Raw genomic sequence first — 19,908 nt, 5'->3', positions numbered from 1 at the left:
CGGTGCGGCCTCCTCTGCATCGGCGAGACCTTACGCAGATTGGGGGACCACTTCGTTAAGCAACTCCGCTCCGTCTGCTACAACAGACAGGATCTTCCAGTTGCCATCCATTTCAACTCTGCGTCACATTCCCATTTAGTTATGTCCATACATGGCTTCCTCTACTGCCATGATGAGGTCAAACTCAGGTTGGAGGAGCAACACCTCATATACCGTCTGGGTAGTCTCCAGCCCCTTGGCATGAACATTGAATTCTCCAAATTCCGGTAATTCCCTCCCCCTACCTTCCTCCATCCCAGTTCCACTCCGCCTCCTCTTCCAGCTGCCTATCACCTCTCTTATGATTCTACCTTCTACTACCCATCGTGCTTTCCCCTTACATTCCTTCTTTACCTCTCCGGCCTATCCCCTCCCCCACCCCTTGATCTTTCCTCTGATTGGTTTTTCACCTGGGACCTTTCCACCCTCCCCCCACCTTCTTTATAGGGCCCTGCTCCCTCCTCCTTCAGTCCTGACGAAGGGTCTCAACCTGAAACATTGACTGCTCCTTTCAACGGATGCTGCCTGACCTGCTGAGTTCATCCAGCTTGTTCGTACGTGTGAACTTGAAGCTGTTCACTCTCTTGACCCCAGATCCATTGATATCAATAGGGGTTAGCCCATCTCCAGTCTTCCTGGAATCCACAACCAGCTCCTTTGTTTTTGCGACATTGAGGGAGATGTTGTTTTCACCAATGATCTGAATCAGTCTCCCAGTTATAATAGGCAACAAAGACAGTACAGGTTTGTCATGTGGATTGCATTGCTATCTTGTAAATTATTATCTCTGTGTGACCATGCTCTCTCTGCAGGTGCTGTTCTGTTCTTGGAGAAGCGTTGCCTCCTCGGGGTCAACACTACTGGGAAGTAACAGTTGACCGGTGTGAAGCCTACAGGATTGGAGTAACGTATCCTAGCACAAGAAACTGTTCGTTGGGGAGAAGTAACAAATCGTGGTGCATGCGATACTATGCAACTGCAGCAGGGTATGAGCTGTCCTTTATTTACTACACAATAGTGGGATTCAGGGGCTATTCTACTTCAAAGTTCAAAGTAAATTTATTATCAAAGTACATATATGTCACCATATATGACCCATTTTCTTGCAGGCCTACTCAGTAAATGGATAATAACCATAACAGAATCAGTGAAAGACTGCACCAACTTGGGCGTTCAGCCAGTGTGCAAAAGTCAACAAACTATGCAAATACAAAAGAAAGAATAATAGTAACAAATAATCAATAAATATAGAGAACATGAGATGAAGAGTCCTTGAAAGTGAGTCCATGGGTTGTGGGAATGTTTCAATGATGGGGCAAGTGAAGTTGAATGAGGTTCTCCCCTTTGGTTCAAGAGCTTGATTGTTGAAGGGTATTAATTGTTCCTGAACCTGGTGGTGTGATTTCGGAGGTTCCTGTGCCTCCTTGATGGCAGAAGTGAGAAGCGAGCATGGGTAGTGGGGGTCCTTGATAATGGATGCTGATTTCCTGCGACAACGCTTCATGTAGATGTGCGCAAAGATCAGGAGGTTCTTTACCCATGATGGACTGAGCTATATCCACAACGTTTTGTAGGATTTTCCATTCAAGGGCATTGGTGTTTCCATATCAGGCTGTGATGCAGACAGTCAATATACTCTCCACCACACATCTATAGAAATTGGTCAGAGTTTGAGAACTCATGCTGAACCTTCACAAACTCCTAAGGAAGTAGAGCACTGCCATGCTTTCATCGTTATTGCACTTGTGTGCTGGGCTCAGGACAGGTGACAGCATGATTCCATATGGAAGAATTAAGCTCAGACCAAACTTCCACAGAAAGATAGCTTTTGATTAGTCTCACATGGGGCTTTGTGGTCACTGTGGAAGATCATGGGAATGCAGAGCCCTTGTGTTGGAGAAGAATATCAGTAATATACTGTACACCCAATGGCTACTTTATTATGTACTCCTCTACACCTGCTCATGAATGCAAATAGCTAATTAGCTATTGTTACGGATTCAGCAACAATAAATATATAAGTGAGGCAGGGGTTTTTATAACAAATAAAACATTTATTAAACACTGAAAAGCAAACCCCCCTCAAAAGTAAACAAACCACTAACATAACCAGAAATCAGCTGCTGTGTGGCAGCTTAAACAGTTCTTAAAGCAATGAAGCTTACAGTTCTTAAAGTGATGTTGCAAAAACAGTTCTTCAAAGTAGTACTGCAAAAGTTCAAAATGCTTACAGTCCATTAAAGGAGAGACTTTTTAGACGATTTAAATTCTCTTTCACGTCGTGTTGCTATGGTTCCCAGTTGAACTACTTTTCCCCGAAGAATTTACGAAGATGAAAATGAAATGGCTTAAAGGCACTGACCTTTCCTTTACAACAAGGTACCCAATCCTTTCTGCTATATTTCGCAGGGATTAACACGAGCACAGTCAACGAATTCCTTCCGAATGAGGATCAAACAAGGTCGAACCTGTTTCACTGTCGAAATCGACTTTCCTCGCTGTTTTAGCTCCCGAACTCCGATCTTCACTCTCCACTGATTTTTAACTGGCAGTATTATAAAGAAACTGCCGGCAATGACCTTTTAAACTGCAGGCATTAAATAAAACTCCATCTTTCAACCAAACTGCGTCATAATATTGGACCATGCACTGGCATGGAGTCAAACTGGCAAATCCAGCCACGAACTGCCCCTCCTCACAGGAAGGGGTCCTCCTTTTATACCCTGTAAAAAAAAACCTGTCACATGACCTCTACTGGCAGGAAAATGACATCACACCACCATCACAAGACCACTACCTTAAGTCCAGTATAGCTTCAAAACCACTGTCATGTGACAAATACAAAATACCCACGGGTACGTAACACTATCGTGTGGCAACAACTCAAGGCATAAAAGCATGCAGCCATGGTCAAGAGGTTTATTGTGCGTTCAGGCCAAATGTCAGAATGAAGAAGGAATCTGATCTAAGTGAGTTAGGCTGTGGAATAATTTTTGGTGCCAGACTGGTTGGCTTGAGTATCTCAGAAACTGCTAATCTCCTGGGATTTTTATGGATAATATTCTAGTTTACATAGAATTGTGCGATAAACAAATAAAAAAATCCAGTTAGCGGCAGTTCTGTGAGCTAATCAAAAGCTACCTTTCTGTGGAAGTTTGGTCTGAGCTTAATTCCTCCATTTGGAATCATGCTGTCACCTGTCCTGGGCCCAACACACAAGTGCAATTATGAAGAAAGCATGGCAGCATTCTACTTCATTTAAAATGTCTTGTCAATGAGAGAGATCAAAGGAGAATGGTCAGACTGGTTCAAGCTGACAGGAAGGCGACGGTATCTCAAATAAGCATGGGTTACAACAGTGGTGTACGGAAGAGCATCTCTGAATGCACAACACATCAGAGCTTGAAGTGGATGGGCTACCCCATGAACCTACTGTATTTGCAAGCATGGATAAAGCAGATATCCAACATGAAACAAGAAATAGCATTTAAAAGATTTTGTTTTAAATCATATGGGATGAAAATTTTGTCCTACAAGCCCATTCCCTTCTCAGCTAATGTAAAACACAATGCATTAAATTCCACTTTAGTCTTAATATTATAAGATTGTATTTAACATTATAGTCTACTATATCATTTTGCTGCTCGATTATAGGTACATCTGTTAGGTATAGAAAATTATGAGGTGTATAGATAGGGTAAATGTGAAACAGCTTCTTCCACTGAGGTTGATTGAAACCCTTGTGCTAAGGGTGAAAGGTAAAATGTTTAAGGAGAACACGAGAGGGAACATATTCACTGAGATGGTGATGAGAGTGTGGAATGAGCCTGCAGAAGTGATGAATGTGCTTCTAAGTGGTTCTGTTTCAGCATTTAAGAGAAGTTTGGATAAGCTCATGGATGGTAGGGGTATGGAGGACTGTGGTCCAGATGCAGATCAATGGGACTAGGCAGATTAATAGTTCTGCATGGACTAGATGGGCCAAAGGGCCTGTTTCTGTGCTGTGGTGCTCCGTTGACTCTACACTCAGGAACTCCATAGACGATACAATCATTTACTATATTACTGATTTTGAGCAGGTTAACACATTCATTACATTGATATGCATCCATCAAGTAATAGAACAGCCAGCTTGATTTGCTGCTCACATGTGTAGCTAATTCCTTAGCTTCAGCTAGGCTTGGGAGGGAAGATTCACAGCCAAGTTGAATACTTGACCATCCCACATGTATCGATGTTTGGAAAGGCATAATATGGTAAGGAATAGTCAGCATGGCTTTGTCAAAGGCAGGTAGTGCCTTACGAGCCTGATTGAATTTTATGAGGATGTGACCGAACACATTGATGAAGATAGAGTAGTAGATGTAGTGTATATGGATTTCACAAGGCATTTGATAAGGTACCCCATTCAAGGCTTATTAAGCAAGTAAGGAGGCATGGGATCCAAGGGGACCTTGCTTTGTGGATTCAGAATTTGCTTGCTTACAGAAGGCAAAGATTGGTTGTAGATGGGTCATATTCTGCATGGAGGTCAGCGACCAGTGGTGTGCCTCAGGATCTGTTCTGGGACTCCTACTCTTTGTGATTTTTATAAATAACCTGGATGAGGAAGTGGAGGGATGGGTTAGTAAATTTGCTGATGACACAAAGGTTGGGGGTGTTGTGGATAGTGTGGAGGGCTGTCAGAGGTTACAGTGGGACATTGATAGGATGCAAAACTGGGCTAAGAAGTGGCAGATGGAGTTCAACCCAGGTAAGTGTGAGGGGTTAATTTTGGAAGGTCAAATATGATGACAGAATATAGTATTAATGGTAAGACTTTTGGCAGTGTGGAGGATCAGAGGGATCTTGGGGTCCAAGTCCATAGGACACTCAAAGCTCTTGCGCAGGTTGATTCTGTGGTTAAGAAGGCATATGGTGTATTGGCCTTCATCAGTTGTGGGATTGAGTTTAAGAGCTGAGAGTTAATGTTGCAGCTATATAGAACCCTGGTCAGACCCCACTTGGAGTACTGTATTCGGTTCTGGTTGCCTCACTACAGGAAGGGTGTGGAAACCATAGCAAGGGTGCAGAGGAGATTTACAAAGATGTTGCCTGGATTGGGGAGCATGCCTTATGAGAATAGGTTAAGTGAACTTGGCCTTTTCTCCTTGGAATGACGGAGGACGAGTGGTGATCTGATAGAGGTGTACAAGATGATGAAGCATTGATCATGTGGACAGTCAGAGGCTTTTTCCCAGGCCTGAAATGGCTAGCATGAGAGGGCACAGTTTTAAGGTGCTTGGAAGTAAGTACAGAGGAGATGTCAGGGGTAAGTTTTTTGTGGTGCGAGTGTGGAATGGGCTGCCAGTGATGGTGGTGGAGGCAGAAACGATAGGGTCTTTTAAGAGACTCCTGGATGGCTACATTGAGCTTAGGAAAATAGAGGGCTATGGGTAACCCTAGGTAATTTCTAAGGTAAGGACGTGTTCGGCACAGCATTGTGGGCCAAAGGGCCTGTATTGTGCTGTAGGTTTTCTATGTTCCTGTGATATTCACCCTCTAGCAGAAAGTTCATGATCAAGAACAGGAATGATAAGTGATTGATGCACTAGTTACATAAATCCAATTGCCGCAGTCTTTCTGGCTCCTTTGCAGAGATCATTTAAAACCTGCAGACACCAGCGATCAAATCCAACTCTCTTCTGGTTGTACCGTTCATTTAAGTGGTGCTTTTGCACATCAGGACAATAGCACATCGCCAGTTTAAACCGATTTGTTAAGTTGGTAGTTATTATATTATTGACAGTTTTAAACATAGAAATCTACAGTACCGTACATTACAGGCCCTTTGCCCCACAATGTTCTGCTGACCATGTAACCTGCTTTAGAATCTCCCTAGAATTTCCCTAGTGCCCAGCCCTCTATTTTTCTAAGCTCCACCTACCTATCTAGGAGGCTCTTAAAAGACCTTATTGTATTCGCCTGTCCCACCTTCGCTGGCAGTGCATTGCACACACCCACCACTCTGTGTGAAAACTTACCCCTGACATCCCCTCGGTACCTACTTCCAAGCACCTTAAAGCTATGCCCCCTCATGTTAGCCACATCAGCCCTAGGAAAAAGCCTCTGGCTAACTGCACCACCAGTGCCTCTCATTATCTTATATACCTCCATCAGGTCACCTCTCATCCTCTGTTGCTCAAGGAGAAAAGGCCAAGTTCACTCACCTATTCTCATAAGGCATGCTCCCCAATCCAGACAACATCTTTGTAAATATCCTCTGCACTTTCTTTATAGCATCCACATCCTTCCTGTAATGAGGTGACCAGAACTAAATACAGTACTAAAAGTGGGGTCTAATTAAGATCTTATATAGCTGTAACATTACCTCACAGTTCTTGAACTCAACCCCATGGTTGATGAAGGCCAACATACCATACGCCTTCTTAACAACACTGTGGACATAAACCCCAAGATCTCTCAGATCCTCCACACTGCCAAGAGTCTTATCATTAATATTATATTCTGTCTTCAAATTTGACCTACTGAAATGAACCACTTCACATTTATCCAGGTTGAACTCCAACTGCCACTTCTCAGCCCAGTTTTGCATCTTATCGCTGTCCCGTTGCAACCTTTTGACAACTCTCCAGACTATTGACAACACTCCCAACCTTCGTGTCATCAGCAAACTTACTAACCCACCCTTGTACTTCTTCATCCAGGTCATTTGTAAAAATCTCAGAGGAGGGTTTGCAGAACAGATCCCTGCAGAACTCTGTTGGTCACCTTGAGTGGATCACCAGTGATCAACACTTGAGGGGATCACTGATGATCAATACTCGAGGGATCACTGATGATGATTTGGCTGGCTGTCCATTGCAGTAAGGTATTCAATGGTTCATTACCTCAGTGTAGCTTCATACATACACACTACTTCAACTTTAATCATATAAACAGGTAGGATTGCTGTCACACTGAGCCTTTTCTAATGTACTTAAGGGCTTTTTAAAAAAATTGTGATTACAGTAATTTGACTGATCTCAATTGTTTCCTTGCAGCAAAACCCCTTAACTGAAAAACATAGTTTTCTTGCAAGCATTGATTGACATTCAGCAGTTGAATTTTATTTTGAGTTGGTTGATGAGTTCATAATAACTGATGTTAACACCGAACATATTCTTTGAGCTTGTTGCTTAATTTTATCTTGTCCTTGCATTCATTTTATTACCTCATTAACATTCCTGTTTTTTCTAAATAGGCACAGATATGAATTTCTTCACAACAGTACATCACATGATGTCCTTCTCACAGAATTCCCAACAAGCGTTGGTGTTTTTGTGGACTGTGACAGTGGCCAATTGTTGTTCTTCAATGCCCACAATGGACAGTTACTTCATACCTTCAGGCACCAATTTACTGATTTCATCTACCCTGCCTTTGTAGTTGAGAAGCCTGGATTTCTGTCTGTGTGTACAGGAATTGAATTACCCAAGTTTGCTAAATGCAGCAAATGCTAAACATTTTCATGCTATCAGAGACTTCAGTTGTTCAAGTCTTTCAACTGTTTTAGTTTTTGATTTTCATATCCCAAACTTAACCTGATACACAAAAGCAGCAGCTATATCTGTCTCAACAAATTCAAGATATTCATAACTCATTGTGAAGGATTATTCACAGTTCAGCTCTACGGTATCATTAAAGATGCTGAAATAATTTAGAGGAGAAATATGTTCCATTTTATTCACAGTGCAATAAAGCTTCCAGTAGATCCAATCAACAATGGACACTGCTGCGTGGGAATTGCTATTTCTTAGTGTTATTTCCTTACGTTGAAGCTGGTTGGGTAACAGAAAGATGGTAATCATTCAGTTTCAGTGGAATCCTTCTTTGGAATTTATTGGAAAAAATCTCCCAGTTTAATCCAATAAATATATTCAATTGACAAACCATAGACCATAAGACAGAGGAACAGATTTAAGCCATTCAACCCATTTAAGTGTGCCCAAATGGTTGTGCTTAAGAGCTAAATAATTTTAGGGATTTTAAAATGTACATTAAATGATGTTTTGATATTCATCATGCTTACTAAAGGGTGAAAAATATCTTCAGGTATTGTTTGATATCTACCAGTAGTGTATCCCTGATACTGCAGGTTTGTTAAAATAACACTGCTGTCTGGGTGTTTAATGATATTCCAAATTATTTAACATAAAAGGTTGTCTTTTCACACTGCAACTATTTTTGTTGTAGACCTGTGCAAATAAAAGTATAAGTTCTGATAATATATAATTGGATATAAATGATCATACATACTGTGGTTTAATTGACTAATTTATCATTCTGCTGGATATACCTTCTTTGTAGATTTGGAAGATGTTTGGGAAAGATGTCAGTGAAATTCAAAATTATGACATTGAAAGTCATGACATGAGACCCGATCATGCAGTAGTTAGAACATCAACAACACAACTACAGCATTGCCTAATAGCGGGTTGCCTATTAACCAGACTCCCTTGAAAATTCCAAATTTCTTGAGGTTCTACTTATGCTCCTTTGTGATAAATTAGTCCAGTCCAATCTCCCAGAGAATCATCTTAAAATAGTGTTCTTACATAAACAGCTTTTGAGGATATCATTTGACAGCAACATGCTTGTTTTACGTATTGTTATGTAATATATGTGACACACAAGAATTTTTTTCTTGTAGAAACCTTTTGTATTACTTTAATTGAGAAATCTGAAAATTAAAACAATTGCATTTTTACACATGCCAAACTGATACTTAACATGCTCTATTGTGGATACTCTTTTATATAAAAAAAAGTGGCATGTCATACAGGACAATTTGATATGAAATTTACCAGAGAGGGAGCTGTTATATCTTACCATGTTTGTGGCATGTACGGGTACTTTATATTACTGTTAATTTCAACTCATGAGTGGAAATCATACCTTTTTTTTTCATTGGCATGAATTCCTTGTCATCAAGTAAAGAAACAAAAGCTATTTTTTGATTCTGTGAAACTGCGATTATTGTCTGTCAGAGGTAAAGACAATTGTAGGTTTCAGTGTTTTTCAATCCTTTTAGTTTAATTGAACCTTTTATGTAAATTAAGATAATCTGGGCTGGATTTGTAGGTTAGGAAGGCAAATAAAACAATTTAAAGGCCATGGAAGTATAAGTAAAATTATGTCATACTAAAATTCTGCCATTTTGGTGAGACACCCTGTAAATTCATCCATGAGCCAGCTTTATAGTAATGGTAATATGTTATACTCCACCTCAAAAAGCTGGTGCCATTGAAACCATCAATGGAGGAAAACAACAACTGCAACTAAAATGAATTTCAGAAAGAGAGGAGTGAGCTTCTTTCCGGTTATGCCCATTAATGCCAGCAATTCACAAAACAGATTATCTAACTTTGCAGGAGAATCATAAGAATCATAATCTGAGACCTTGATTGATAGAAACTATTAAATTATAAGTTTAGGACTTATTGTGAAATGGATGTGAGAAAAATAATGGAGGCAAACAACCTTGTGATTATTTCAGTATGTGTTAGGTGCTGTGATAAGGTTTCTTTTTCTGAATGGATAAGATAGAATGGCTGAAAAGATTTTACTGATCCATTTTTCATTTGTGATTAAAGGCTTGTACAGCTCTTACTAAGAATTTTTTGAGGTTTAATGAAAGAATATTGTGATGGGGATTATAGAACTAGTTTTGTAAGTGTCTGCATTAAATGTGTAAGATATATTAATTCAGTTACTGGATTAGCTGCCAAGTTTTAATGCCATTGATCTAGTGAAATAGTTCAAAACACATTTTGGCAAATCAAGAATTTAAAATCAAGTAATTAAATAAAGCTGGGGTCTATTTTTATTAAAATATGCTAGTTTTGGTAATTGTAGGCTTTTGAAACTACTGGATTGTTGTAAAAACTCATCTGGTTCACCTGTGTCATTCAGAGGAAATCCACCATCCTTATTTGTTCTGATCTTTGCATGACTGAGATCAGCAAGTGTGTTGAATCATCACTATCTCAACCAATCAGAGGCACCTAGGGATGGACAATAAACACTGGTGTTGCCAATGATGTACACATCATGTGAAAGAATACATTTAAAAACACTGTTCTTAGAAGGTGCAATAAATTGTTAGGTGATTAACTATCAATTGTGTTTTCTGCTATGAATTTATTTATTTTAATTTATATTTTATTTCATAAAAATGAAGCTGAAAGTAGTCATATGTCAATGCTATGCATTGCAGCTAAAAAAAAACCTATTGAGCTGAATACCCCTTAATGTGGGTATTATAACCACTCTGTGTTATATCAAATGCCAGGAGGAATTTGAGAATATTGGTATAGAGAGAAAGATTAATGGATAATTTCATTAAATTATCATAGAAATTTTTTAAATATCTTTTTTTCTAGCACAGGAATGAAAAGATATTAATCTTTAGTTTTAGCCTTTGTATAATTGCCTAAGAGTCAAAAGAAAACAGATGTTGGAACATCTATACTAGCCAGCTGGTGTAGTGACATCCACACATGACTTTGAAGAGAATCGTCTGGGTTTGAATCCGACTAGTTCCTTGCACACTTCCCATCCCTGCTGTGTTGAGGGTCAAGCTAGCAACTCAGTCTCATAGAAAGCAGACAAATGCTAAGGAAACGGCAAAAAAAAAGCTGCGCAATGCGCCACAGGGCACAAAAAGGAACATCATCTACACTGATGAAATTTTAAAATTCTGGTATCGTAAATACAACAATGCAGCTAATAGAAAAAACATAGGAGATAATTAATAAACAATTTATATTGATAATGGCTCCATTGCGTTATTCACCAACTATCCCTTCATCTAGGTTCTAAGATTGCAACATAAATTGGGCCTTTAAAACAAATCAGTGCCTCTAATGTTTATGAAATACTTACAAAACTTAATTCACCATAGAAATTAAGTCAAGTGAGGTTCCTTAAGTGAGCTCCTTACTGAAAGAAACCTTAACGGTAAGTGTACTGAATCAATCTTTGATTGGTTATAGAGATCATGAATCTGAACTTACTCTCACAAAATGGGATCTCTTTCGGCTCCTGGCATAAAGTTTACACAGATTGTTAAGGATTTGGATAATGAACTTCCTATTGATAATAAACCATGTGTGCAAATGACTGGATATACTTTCCTTTTGCCTTTCTAGAAAGAAATGTAAGCTGTTCTCTTTGATTACTGTAAATTATGCTATTTACATATATAAACAGTAAAATAAAGTAGTTTAAGTTTCAAAAATATGGCGTCTTTATTTTGTTTGTAACTGAGTATTAATTGAAATACGGCAAACTGAATTTGATTTTTGCACAGGGAAAAAGAAAAATGCTGGAATTACTGAAAGATCAGGCAACGAGTTTAGATAGAGACTCAGAGTTAAAGATTAGCTTGATTTGTACAGCAAAACATTGAAGCATACAGCAAAATGTGTTGTTTGCGGCAAATAAAGTTAGCGAGGATTGTGCTAGGCAGCCCGTGAGTGTCACCATGCTTCCAGCGGCAACACAGTAAGTCCACAACTCACTAACCCTCTCCGTACGTCTTTGGAATATGGAAGGAAACCGACGTGGTCATAGGGAAGAAGTACAAACTCCTTACAGACAACAGCAGGAATTGAACCCCTATCGGTGATCAGTAGTACTATAATGGCATTTATACAGGTCAATAACCTTCGTCAAAACTGGGAAAGAAAATTTTATGTTCTGTGGGTGTGGGGGGGGGGGAGATGTCTGTGAAAAGGCAAAGATCAAGAGAAAGAACGAATAAACCAGTTGTGATGCCAGCTGAGAGAAGGCAACAAAGATCTACATCTGGAGAAATAAAAAGAAAAAGATGACTGGGGATAGAGGAGAGACAAATCAATCATGAAACTATGATAGAGATAGAACAATTATCGTAAAACTAACAGATAGAACTATTATTGTAAAACTAAGAGAACGATTGTGAAACTATGAGAGATAGAACAATTATCGTAAAACTAACAGATAGAACTATTATTGTAAAACTAAGAGAACGATTGTGAAACTATGAGAGAGAACAATTATCGTAAAACTAAGAGAACAATTATGGTGAAACTGAGAGAGGACAATTATCATAAAACTAAGAGAACAATTATTGTGAAACTATGAGAGAGAACAATTATCGTAAAACTAACAGATAGAACAATTATGGTGAAACTATGATAGAGATAGAACAATTATCGTAAAACTAAGAGAACAATTATGGTGAAATTATGAGAGCTAGAACAAAGTAGTTGAAGCTAACTTGATGCAAAAGGGAACATTGGAATTAACGAGCAAGTCAGCACCCTGAATAATGGAGTTAATTTTGCAGATTGAAGACTTATTGTTACTATTGGCTAGTCCGTTACAGGCTGGAAAAGCTAGTTATCTGAATTGGTTCAATTTAATGTTGTTCAAGGATTATAATATACTGTAACGCCTGTGCTCCAACACTGAGGGGCCGAAGGGTACAAAGTAGCCCCCTCCTTTTTGAGAATCGCAAGATCGCTATTAATTCAGGTCAGGAGACCCAGGAAATGAGAGAGAGAGACGTTTGGAATGTCCTGGCCCCTCAATGATACAAAGCCACGGGAAACGGCCATTGTCTCTTGGAGATGGAATTGTGTTTTGAGTACTGTGCTATTTATTTGAAGCCCTCAGGGAATGACCAAAAGTGGGCTGGTTGAGGGGAGGCATCCTTCCAACCTGATTGACATCTGAGACCCTGTGAGTCAGGATAAAAGAGGGTCTGGGGAGCAGCCCCTTTAGACACACCAGAAGAAGCACTAGAAATCCTGTAACAGCGTAATAGTGTCAGCCGGTGGAAAGCCCACGTGCATCCTTTTCCATTTGCCTCAGAATTGGTGGGCCTAACCACAGAAGAATGGCTTTAGCTAAAACAAAGGAGAAACCAGCCCCAACGACTCTTGAAGGATTGACATCATAAAAGGAATGGGCAAGTTTTAAACTCTCTCTCTTGACTCCAACCAAAGGCTGCAGCCTGCATGAACTTGAGTGACTTTTATATTTCCATCAGACAATACATTATCCCCTAGACAACGATTGAGCTATTTCTTAGTGATTATTATTATACCCGCGCTTTTAGATTTAGTATTGACAACGTTTATTATCTGTATGTTTGCATTGATATTATTTTTGTGTATTTTTATCAATAAATATTGTTTAAAAAAAAGTACCATCAGACTTCAACGGACCTCTCTATCTTTGCTGGTAAGTGACCCAGTTACGGGGTACGTAACAGTACTTACTGAGAAAATGAAATATTGCTTCGTAAGCTAATGTTGGACTTCACTGAAATGATATAACAGATCAAATACAGGGTAGAGTGGGAGAGAGACTGAGAAATAAAGATTTAGGCCGTCCTGTGATTGGAGTTGTTTCTTTAATACATCTGCAAGTACATTGAAAATATTTTGAGTGGTTCTTCAGGAAAGGGTAGTACAAGGAATTTACTAGTAATTTAGAACTGAACTGATAATTAATAACTCATTCTATTTATTACACCAGTCATGAGAGAAGTGAAGTTTTAATTGGTAGATGGCTTTCAAGATTTCAGTATATACAGCATTTCGACATCCTTCTCTCCAATACTGTGTCTTGTATCTGCCCATCGTTTTTCTTTTAGAACTTGTGGCAGTGGAATTCTGGAGGTCAGAATGAGGGGAGGTGCGATGTATTTTGCCAGTGCAGATGAAGCAGCGGAATCACTAGCATAAGCTGTGCTAATGACCAAAACCCTGGGCCTGCTGATGACTGAGATAACCAGTGATGCCAACTTAATCAGTCTGCTCACTAGTAATGTGGGAATTTCAGACAGTCATTTCAAACATGCTCACTGCATTGTTCACTCCCAAGGTTGGCCACTTGGGAAACACATGCATTTCCACAAAAATTGGCAAATTCAATTTCAGTTCTCCAGTATTAAGTTCTCAGTGCTAAACTATCGACAAAACAGGGGTGATTTTATTCCCCCCCCCACCCCCGCCCCCATTTGCTTATCACCCACAATCTATCCACTTAGTTCCTTACCACATTCAGTCTTCTACTGTTCCCGTTTGCCTAGTGTCACTCTTCCCTGTTTTCACTCTCTATATACCACCATTTTGTTGTCTCTCTTAATTACTTCCTAGCTTTGTTGCTGTCTCCAGCCTTCCCTCCCCTAACTGGATCTATCTGCCCATAATCCTCTCCTCACTGGGATCCACCTGGATTGATTTCCACCTCCTTAACTAACAGCTATCTCCCCTTTGCACTTCTGAAATGGCAACTACCGCTCTCCTCCACAGATGCTTTCTGACCCATTGAGTTCCTCCAGCAGTCTGATTTTGCTCCAGATCCCTGCATCCGCAGCCCTTTTGTGTCATAATAACATTATTCACTTTATTAACAATTCTTGTATGCATCATTTCCCGAAAGTCCTCAGCCTTCCCTTGAACATGAAGCTAATTATAATTTGCAATCTTTTCAAATCCCATTTTTTAATAAATCAATATATTCACATGCATCACATGTGATACAACATGCAGGAACCTAGGTTACAGACACTCTGCAAGTGTAATTTATGTTAATTCTGTTCCAGTTATTGCAACATTGACTCAATTTGCTTAATTTATCTATAAAATATCTTAAAACCAGATATACCTTACAGATTTTGCTATTAACATATTTTCAAAGCTGAACATTTAAGATCCAAAATGTGATCATCAATGGGTGCTAATCTGTTCATGTTTGTCACAAAGTATGGAGACTATGGGATAAATTTATCATTTCATGTTCATCCAGCTATGAAGCTAGTGGGCTTCTGCTATATCTGGACCTGGATAATACTTTGTTAGTTGTGTGTGAGGTGAAGGGTTTGGAGGATCTTCATACAGCGGTTACCATAAATTCATGAGCTATCATTAAATATTTTGTTTGTATGGAAAAGCGTCAAGTAATGTTTTCATAGAATCATAGTAAACTAGTAACATGTAGCACAGAAGCACGTCTTTATGGCTAAACCCCTCCAGACTAATTGTGATGCTTATGAACACTAATTGTGTTTGCCTGTATCCTTCCTTATGAACATTGTAATGTTGTCTGCCTCACTCACTCTTCCAGCAGCTTGTTTCAGGTGTCCACCACCGTGTGAAAAACTTACTCCTTAGATTTCCTTTAAATTTCTCCCCTCTCATCTTAAACCCGTACCCTCTAAATTTATATTATCCTACCTTTGGAAGAAATTTAGGACTATTTATCCTATCTGTGCCCTCATAATTTTGTAAATCTCTATAGGATCACCCCGAGGTGAACATAAACTTAGCCTGCCTAACCCCTCCTTACATCAAAAGCTCTCTATTCCAGGCTACATCCTAGTAAATCTCCTCTGCATTCTCTCCATCGCTACTACATCTTTCTTGTAGTGTGGTGACCATAATTGTACATCATATTCCAAATGTGGACTAACCAATATTTTTTACTCAGCTGGTCAGGCAGCATCCATGGAAATGAACAGTCAACGTTTCGGGCCGAGACCCTTCATCAGGACTGAAGGGGGAGGGGGCAGGGGTCCTATAAAGAAGGTGGGGAGAGGGTGGGAAGGAGAAGGCTGGTAGGTACCAGGTGAAAAACTAGTAAGGGGAAAGGTCAAGGGGTGGGTGAGGGGAGGCAGGGAGGGGATAGGCAGGAAAGGTGAAGAAGGAATGTATGGGGAAAGCACTATGGGTAGTAGAAGGAGGCGGAACCATGAGGGAGGTGATAGGCAGCTGGAGGAGGAGGCAGAGGGAAACTAGGATGGAAGAGAGGGGGAGGGAATTACTGGAAGTTGAAATCAGTACCCATAGTGCTTTCCCATTACATTCCTTCTTCACCTTTCCTCCCTATCCCCTCCCCGCTTCCTCTTGATCTTCCCCCTTACTAGTTTTTCACCTGGCACCTACCAGCCTTCTCCTTCCCACCCTTCCCCCACCGTCTGATGGGGCCCCTGCCCCCTCCCTCTTCAGTCCTGACAAAGGGTCTCAGCCCGAAACGTTGACTGTTAGTTTCTACGGATGCTGCCCAACCTGCTGAGTTCCTCCAGCATGTTGCACGTGTTGCTTTGAGCCCAGCATCTGCAGAGTATTTTGTGCTTATGGTGTTTTTCTGTGTGTAGTCAGCTGTCTTTGACAGTTTACGAGGCAGTGAAAGCACTGGATCACAACTGCTTTGGTTGTACAGGGAGATGGGGATTACTCGGAACTTGTCACTAATGAACAACAGTAGGAGAGCGAAGGCCCAATCTTGTGCTCAACTCAACCTCAGTAGGCAAGCATACTGTATGTGCTTTTCACTACCCTACACACTACTTCCCTGGAGTTGTGGGCTTGCATCTCGAGGTCTCTCTGTAGATCAATGCTGTAGGTCTTTGGCATTTACTTTGCATGTCCTATCTGTAACCTCCCACAGAGTACTACCTCAGACTCGTCTGGATTAAATTCCATCTGCTCCCACTCCATGCCAATTTTCCAGCTGATCGATGTCCTGCTGTATCTTTAAACAGCTTTTTTTGCTGAATATGGCTCCATGAATTCTCATGTGGTCTGCAGTATTACTTTCTTATCCAAATCATTTATATATATTATGAACAAAACAAGTCCCAGCACCAGTCCCTGCAGATACCACTTGTCTCACATTTCCTTCCACCATTACCCTCAACCTCCTAGCACCCAGAAAATTTCAGAACCAATCTGAAAATGTGCTCTGGATCCTTTAGTGCCTTAAACATCTGGATTAGCCAACATAGGAGCAGTTTGGCCCATTGAGACTGCTTAACCATTCCACCATGGGTGATTTATTATCCCTCTCAACCCTGTTCTCCTGCCTTCTCCCCATCACCTTTCACAGCCTAACAAGAACCTGTCAACTTCCACTTTAATTATCTCATTAAAGACCCTGTTAATACCTTTAATATACAGAGAACATCTGCCACCTTGCCTTCATCAGTCTCCTGGGTAACCTCCTTTGCACTGTCAGAAAATAGAGGAAATTTGAAGGGGTAAGGAACGGCAGCAAAAGGGTTTATTTTTCATAATGCAGTGTTCACTGATGGTCATGTAGCTTAGGTCTTTCCTTGTACTCTTGTTTTGCACAATTATGCTGATTTTAATTGCAACAAATGCTAGTAGATGTCATCATTTTATATTGTCATAGTGCAACTGTCAGACAGGATTTACATGCTTTTTTCACTAAAATCTCCAATTAATATTTTTGTACTTGAACATTTCATTTAAAGATTTGCCCAATTAAATTGTGGTCAAACAACAGCATAGATGTTCCAGCAAATATGTCTAATGTTCTGCTGAAGATCTGCATCCATCAAGGGCAATGTTATGAGCCATTCGTTGTGTTGACATGCAGAGTAGGCCAAATCTTGCACGCTATCCATCTGTTTTCTCAGCAGTTATCCAGAGCATTTGGCCCAAATTAGGAATAATTGCAAGGAAATGTCACACAAAAAAAATGTACGATATGTAAACCAGTTAAAAAAAAAATACTGATGCTGTAGAGGTAAGAAATTTAAAGGACTTGGTAAAATGCCATCTGCTCCAGTATGTCATATGGTTTATTTTTAATATTGCTATTTTATAATTCTGGGTGGTGGGATGGAGATATGTCTCTGCCAAAGGAGGTGTAAGGTGATCCTTCCATCTGCTCGCCCTGCAGGTCACCCTTGGGCAAGGTGTAGCACCTACTTAGTACCCCAGTCATGGGAGCAGCTGCTGTATATCACAAGTCCTGGTTATGCGAACACTGATGCCAGGCAGACAGTTTATGAAGAGTATATATAATGGCTGGAGTCACCCATCTTGTAAAGACACTGCCCAGAAGAAGGCAATAGCAAGTCACTTCTGTAGATGAATTTGCCAAGAAGAATCATGGTCTTTGAAAGACCATGATCGCCTACATCATATGACAAGACACATAATGATGATGATTTTATAATTCACCCTGTAGGATGGGGTAAAACATAAAGAAGCATTGAAAGCAATTTGGACATTCAATATGTCGTCCTAATCATCCACTACATATTAACTTATTCAAGCCTGACCAGTTGCATTGTACAAACTGTAAACTGTAACCTTTCTTCTGACAAACCACATTATTTTCATATAAGCCTGCCTTCACTCTCCTATTGTCATTCATTAGTAATGAGTTCTCCCCACCTTCCTGTACAATCAAAACAGTTTTGATCCTGTGTTGTCAATGTCTCATGAATAGTCAAAGAAAGCTGCCTACACACAGAAAATCGATGACTCAGTGGTATGTGGGACCATAACTGACGCTACCAAGTACATATGCAGCATTGCTGCTAATGAATACATTGGCTCTGAATCAATTTGGGACCACTTAACCGTCTGTTATTTAGTCTAGTCACCCATTTATACATTATAATGAAACTGTTAACGTACATATATATAATGATGTTGTTAAAATTTCTAAATTAGAAAAAGACTTAAAGCAGTTTAAGTTTTCTGGTTATGTGCACACGGATTGTATATAATTGTAATAAATGTGGGTTTAATGCCTTCTCCAAAAATAATAGAAATGACGGCCTAAAATTCAAGATTCAAGCTTGTTTATTGTCATGCCCCAGTTTATGAATGTAAAGGAGAACAAAGTGATTGTTGCTCCAGATCCTACGCAGCATGAAAAAACGCAATGAGCAGGAAAACCGTGATCAATATAAAAGCAATCCTATGAGACATTATGCACAAGCAACTGTTGAGAGTTGAGAGCAGCTTATATACAGAGACTGATGAATAGACTCAAGAATTTATATGTATTGCATACAGTTCTCTGATATTTAATGGAACTATTGATTTTATGTACATAAAGTGATGCCAGTTACAGAACCTAGGGGTACTCTGACAGGAAATGATAAAGTGACAAAATGACTCTTGGCAAGAGAAATCCTCTCGGTAGATGCAGGGGGCATATGAAAATTCAGTAGAACAGTGACTGTGCCAGTATACGTATGAGGCGGGCAATAAAATGGTGATTTTTAACAGTTCCAAATTATCCTGGTGATTTTGCATGATTTTGCACAATAACAAATTCTCTTCATCTGACACCAAACCCTGGGAGTCTTTTAATAACCAGTGTTAAAATTGTTCCTTTTATTCTGTGTGTTATTTCGCTTTCCAATTAATGAACACTGGCTCTTTGATTAGGGATCATCCTGCTGTTTGTGGCTGATAACTGAAGTACAAACAGCACCTGTTTTACCTGATGGGATTTTAATAAAACGACTAATTTTCCAGATGTTTCTGATATGAGGGTGGTTCCACTGTTACTCTTGCCTTCCTCTTTAATTGATTGTCTTTGATGTAATATAGTAATTAGAGTGCTCTAAAGGAATTACATTTTACTGTGACATTTTTGCAAGTCTGAATTTTTATAAGCACATATAGATTTCATTTGTCTGACATTTTGAGGAGTCATTAAATTGTTTTATTTGGAATTCTTCTGTAAGTCCGGGCTAGTAAGCTTTTAACAGTACATTTCATACCATCAGTTTCTTGGTAGCTACAAATAGAATGACAGGTATGGCATAGAGGGGTATTTGGGGATATTCTGCATGGCTGGCCTGCATTTTTAACAAGTTGTTATAAGCTCTCAGCTGTCTGCAGACAGAATACCCACTGTGGAGAAACCTGACAATCCTAACCTTATGCACCAGACTTTATGTGATTCCTTTCTGACTGAGCGCAGTCGAGACTGGAAACTATGTAAGATTTAGCAGTCTATTTAATTGCTTTCCTAGCCAAGAAATAGTAAAGGATACACTAG

The 19,908-nt window shown here is 39.7% G+C and overlaps 1 protein-coding gene across 1 annotated transcript in view; it reads left to right on the top strand.

Moving 5' to 3' along the window:
• Positions 1 to 11,312, top strand: part of LOC132396482 (cardiomyopathy-associated protein 5-like) — a 104,896-nt gene extending 93,584 nt beyond the window's left edge. Inside the window, exons 14-15 of the mRNA XM_059974023.1 lie at positions 852 to 1,025; positions 7,283 to 11,312. Coding sequence (XP_059830006.1) covers positions 852 to 1,025; positions 7,283 to 7,541 — 433 coding nt within the window. The 3' untranslated portion in view covers positions 7,542 to 11,312. The remainder of the gene's footprint in view (positions 1 to 851; positions 1,026 to 7,282) is intronic.
• The last annotated feature ends 8,596 nt before the right edge of the window (positions 11,313 to 19,908 follow it).

Source organism: Hypanus sabinus, chromosome 7 (genome assembly GCF_030144855.1).
Source record: "Hypanus sabinus isolate sHypSab1 chromosome 7, sHypSab1.hap1, whole genome shotgun sequence".
NCBI lineage: Eukaryota > Metazoa > Chordata > Chondrichthyes > Myliobatiformes > Dasyatidae > Hypanus > Hypanus sabinus.
This window is presented reverse-complemented; position numbering and strand designations above follow the sequence as displayed.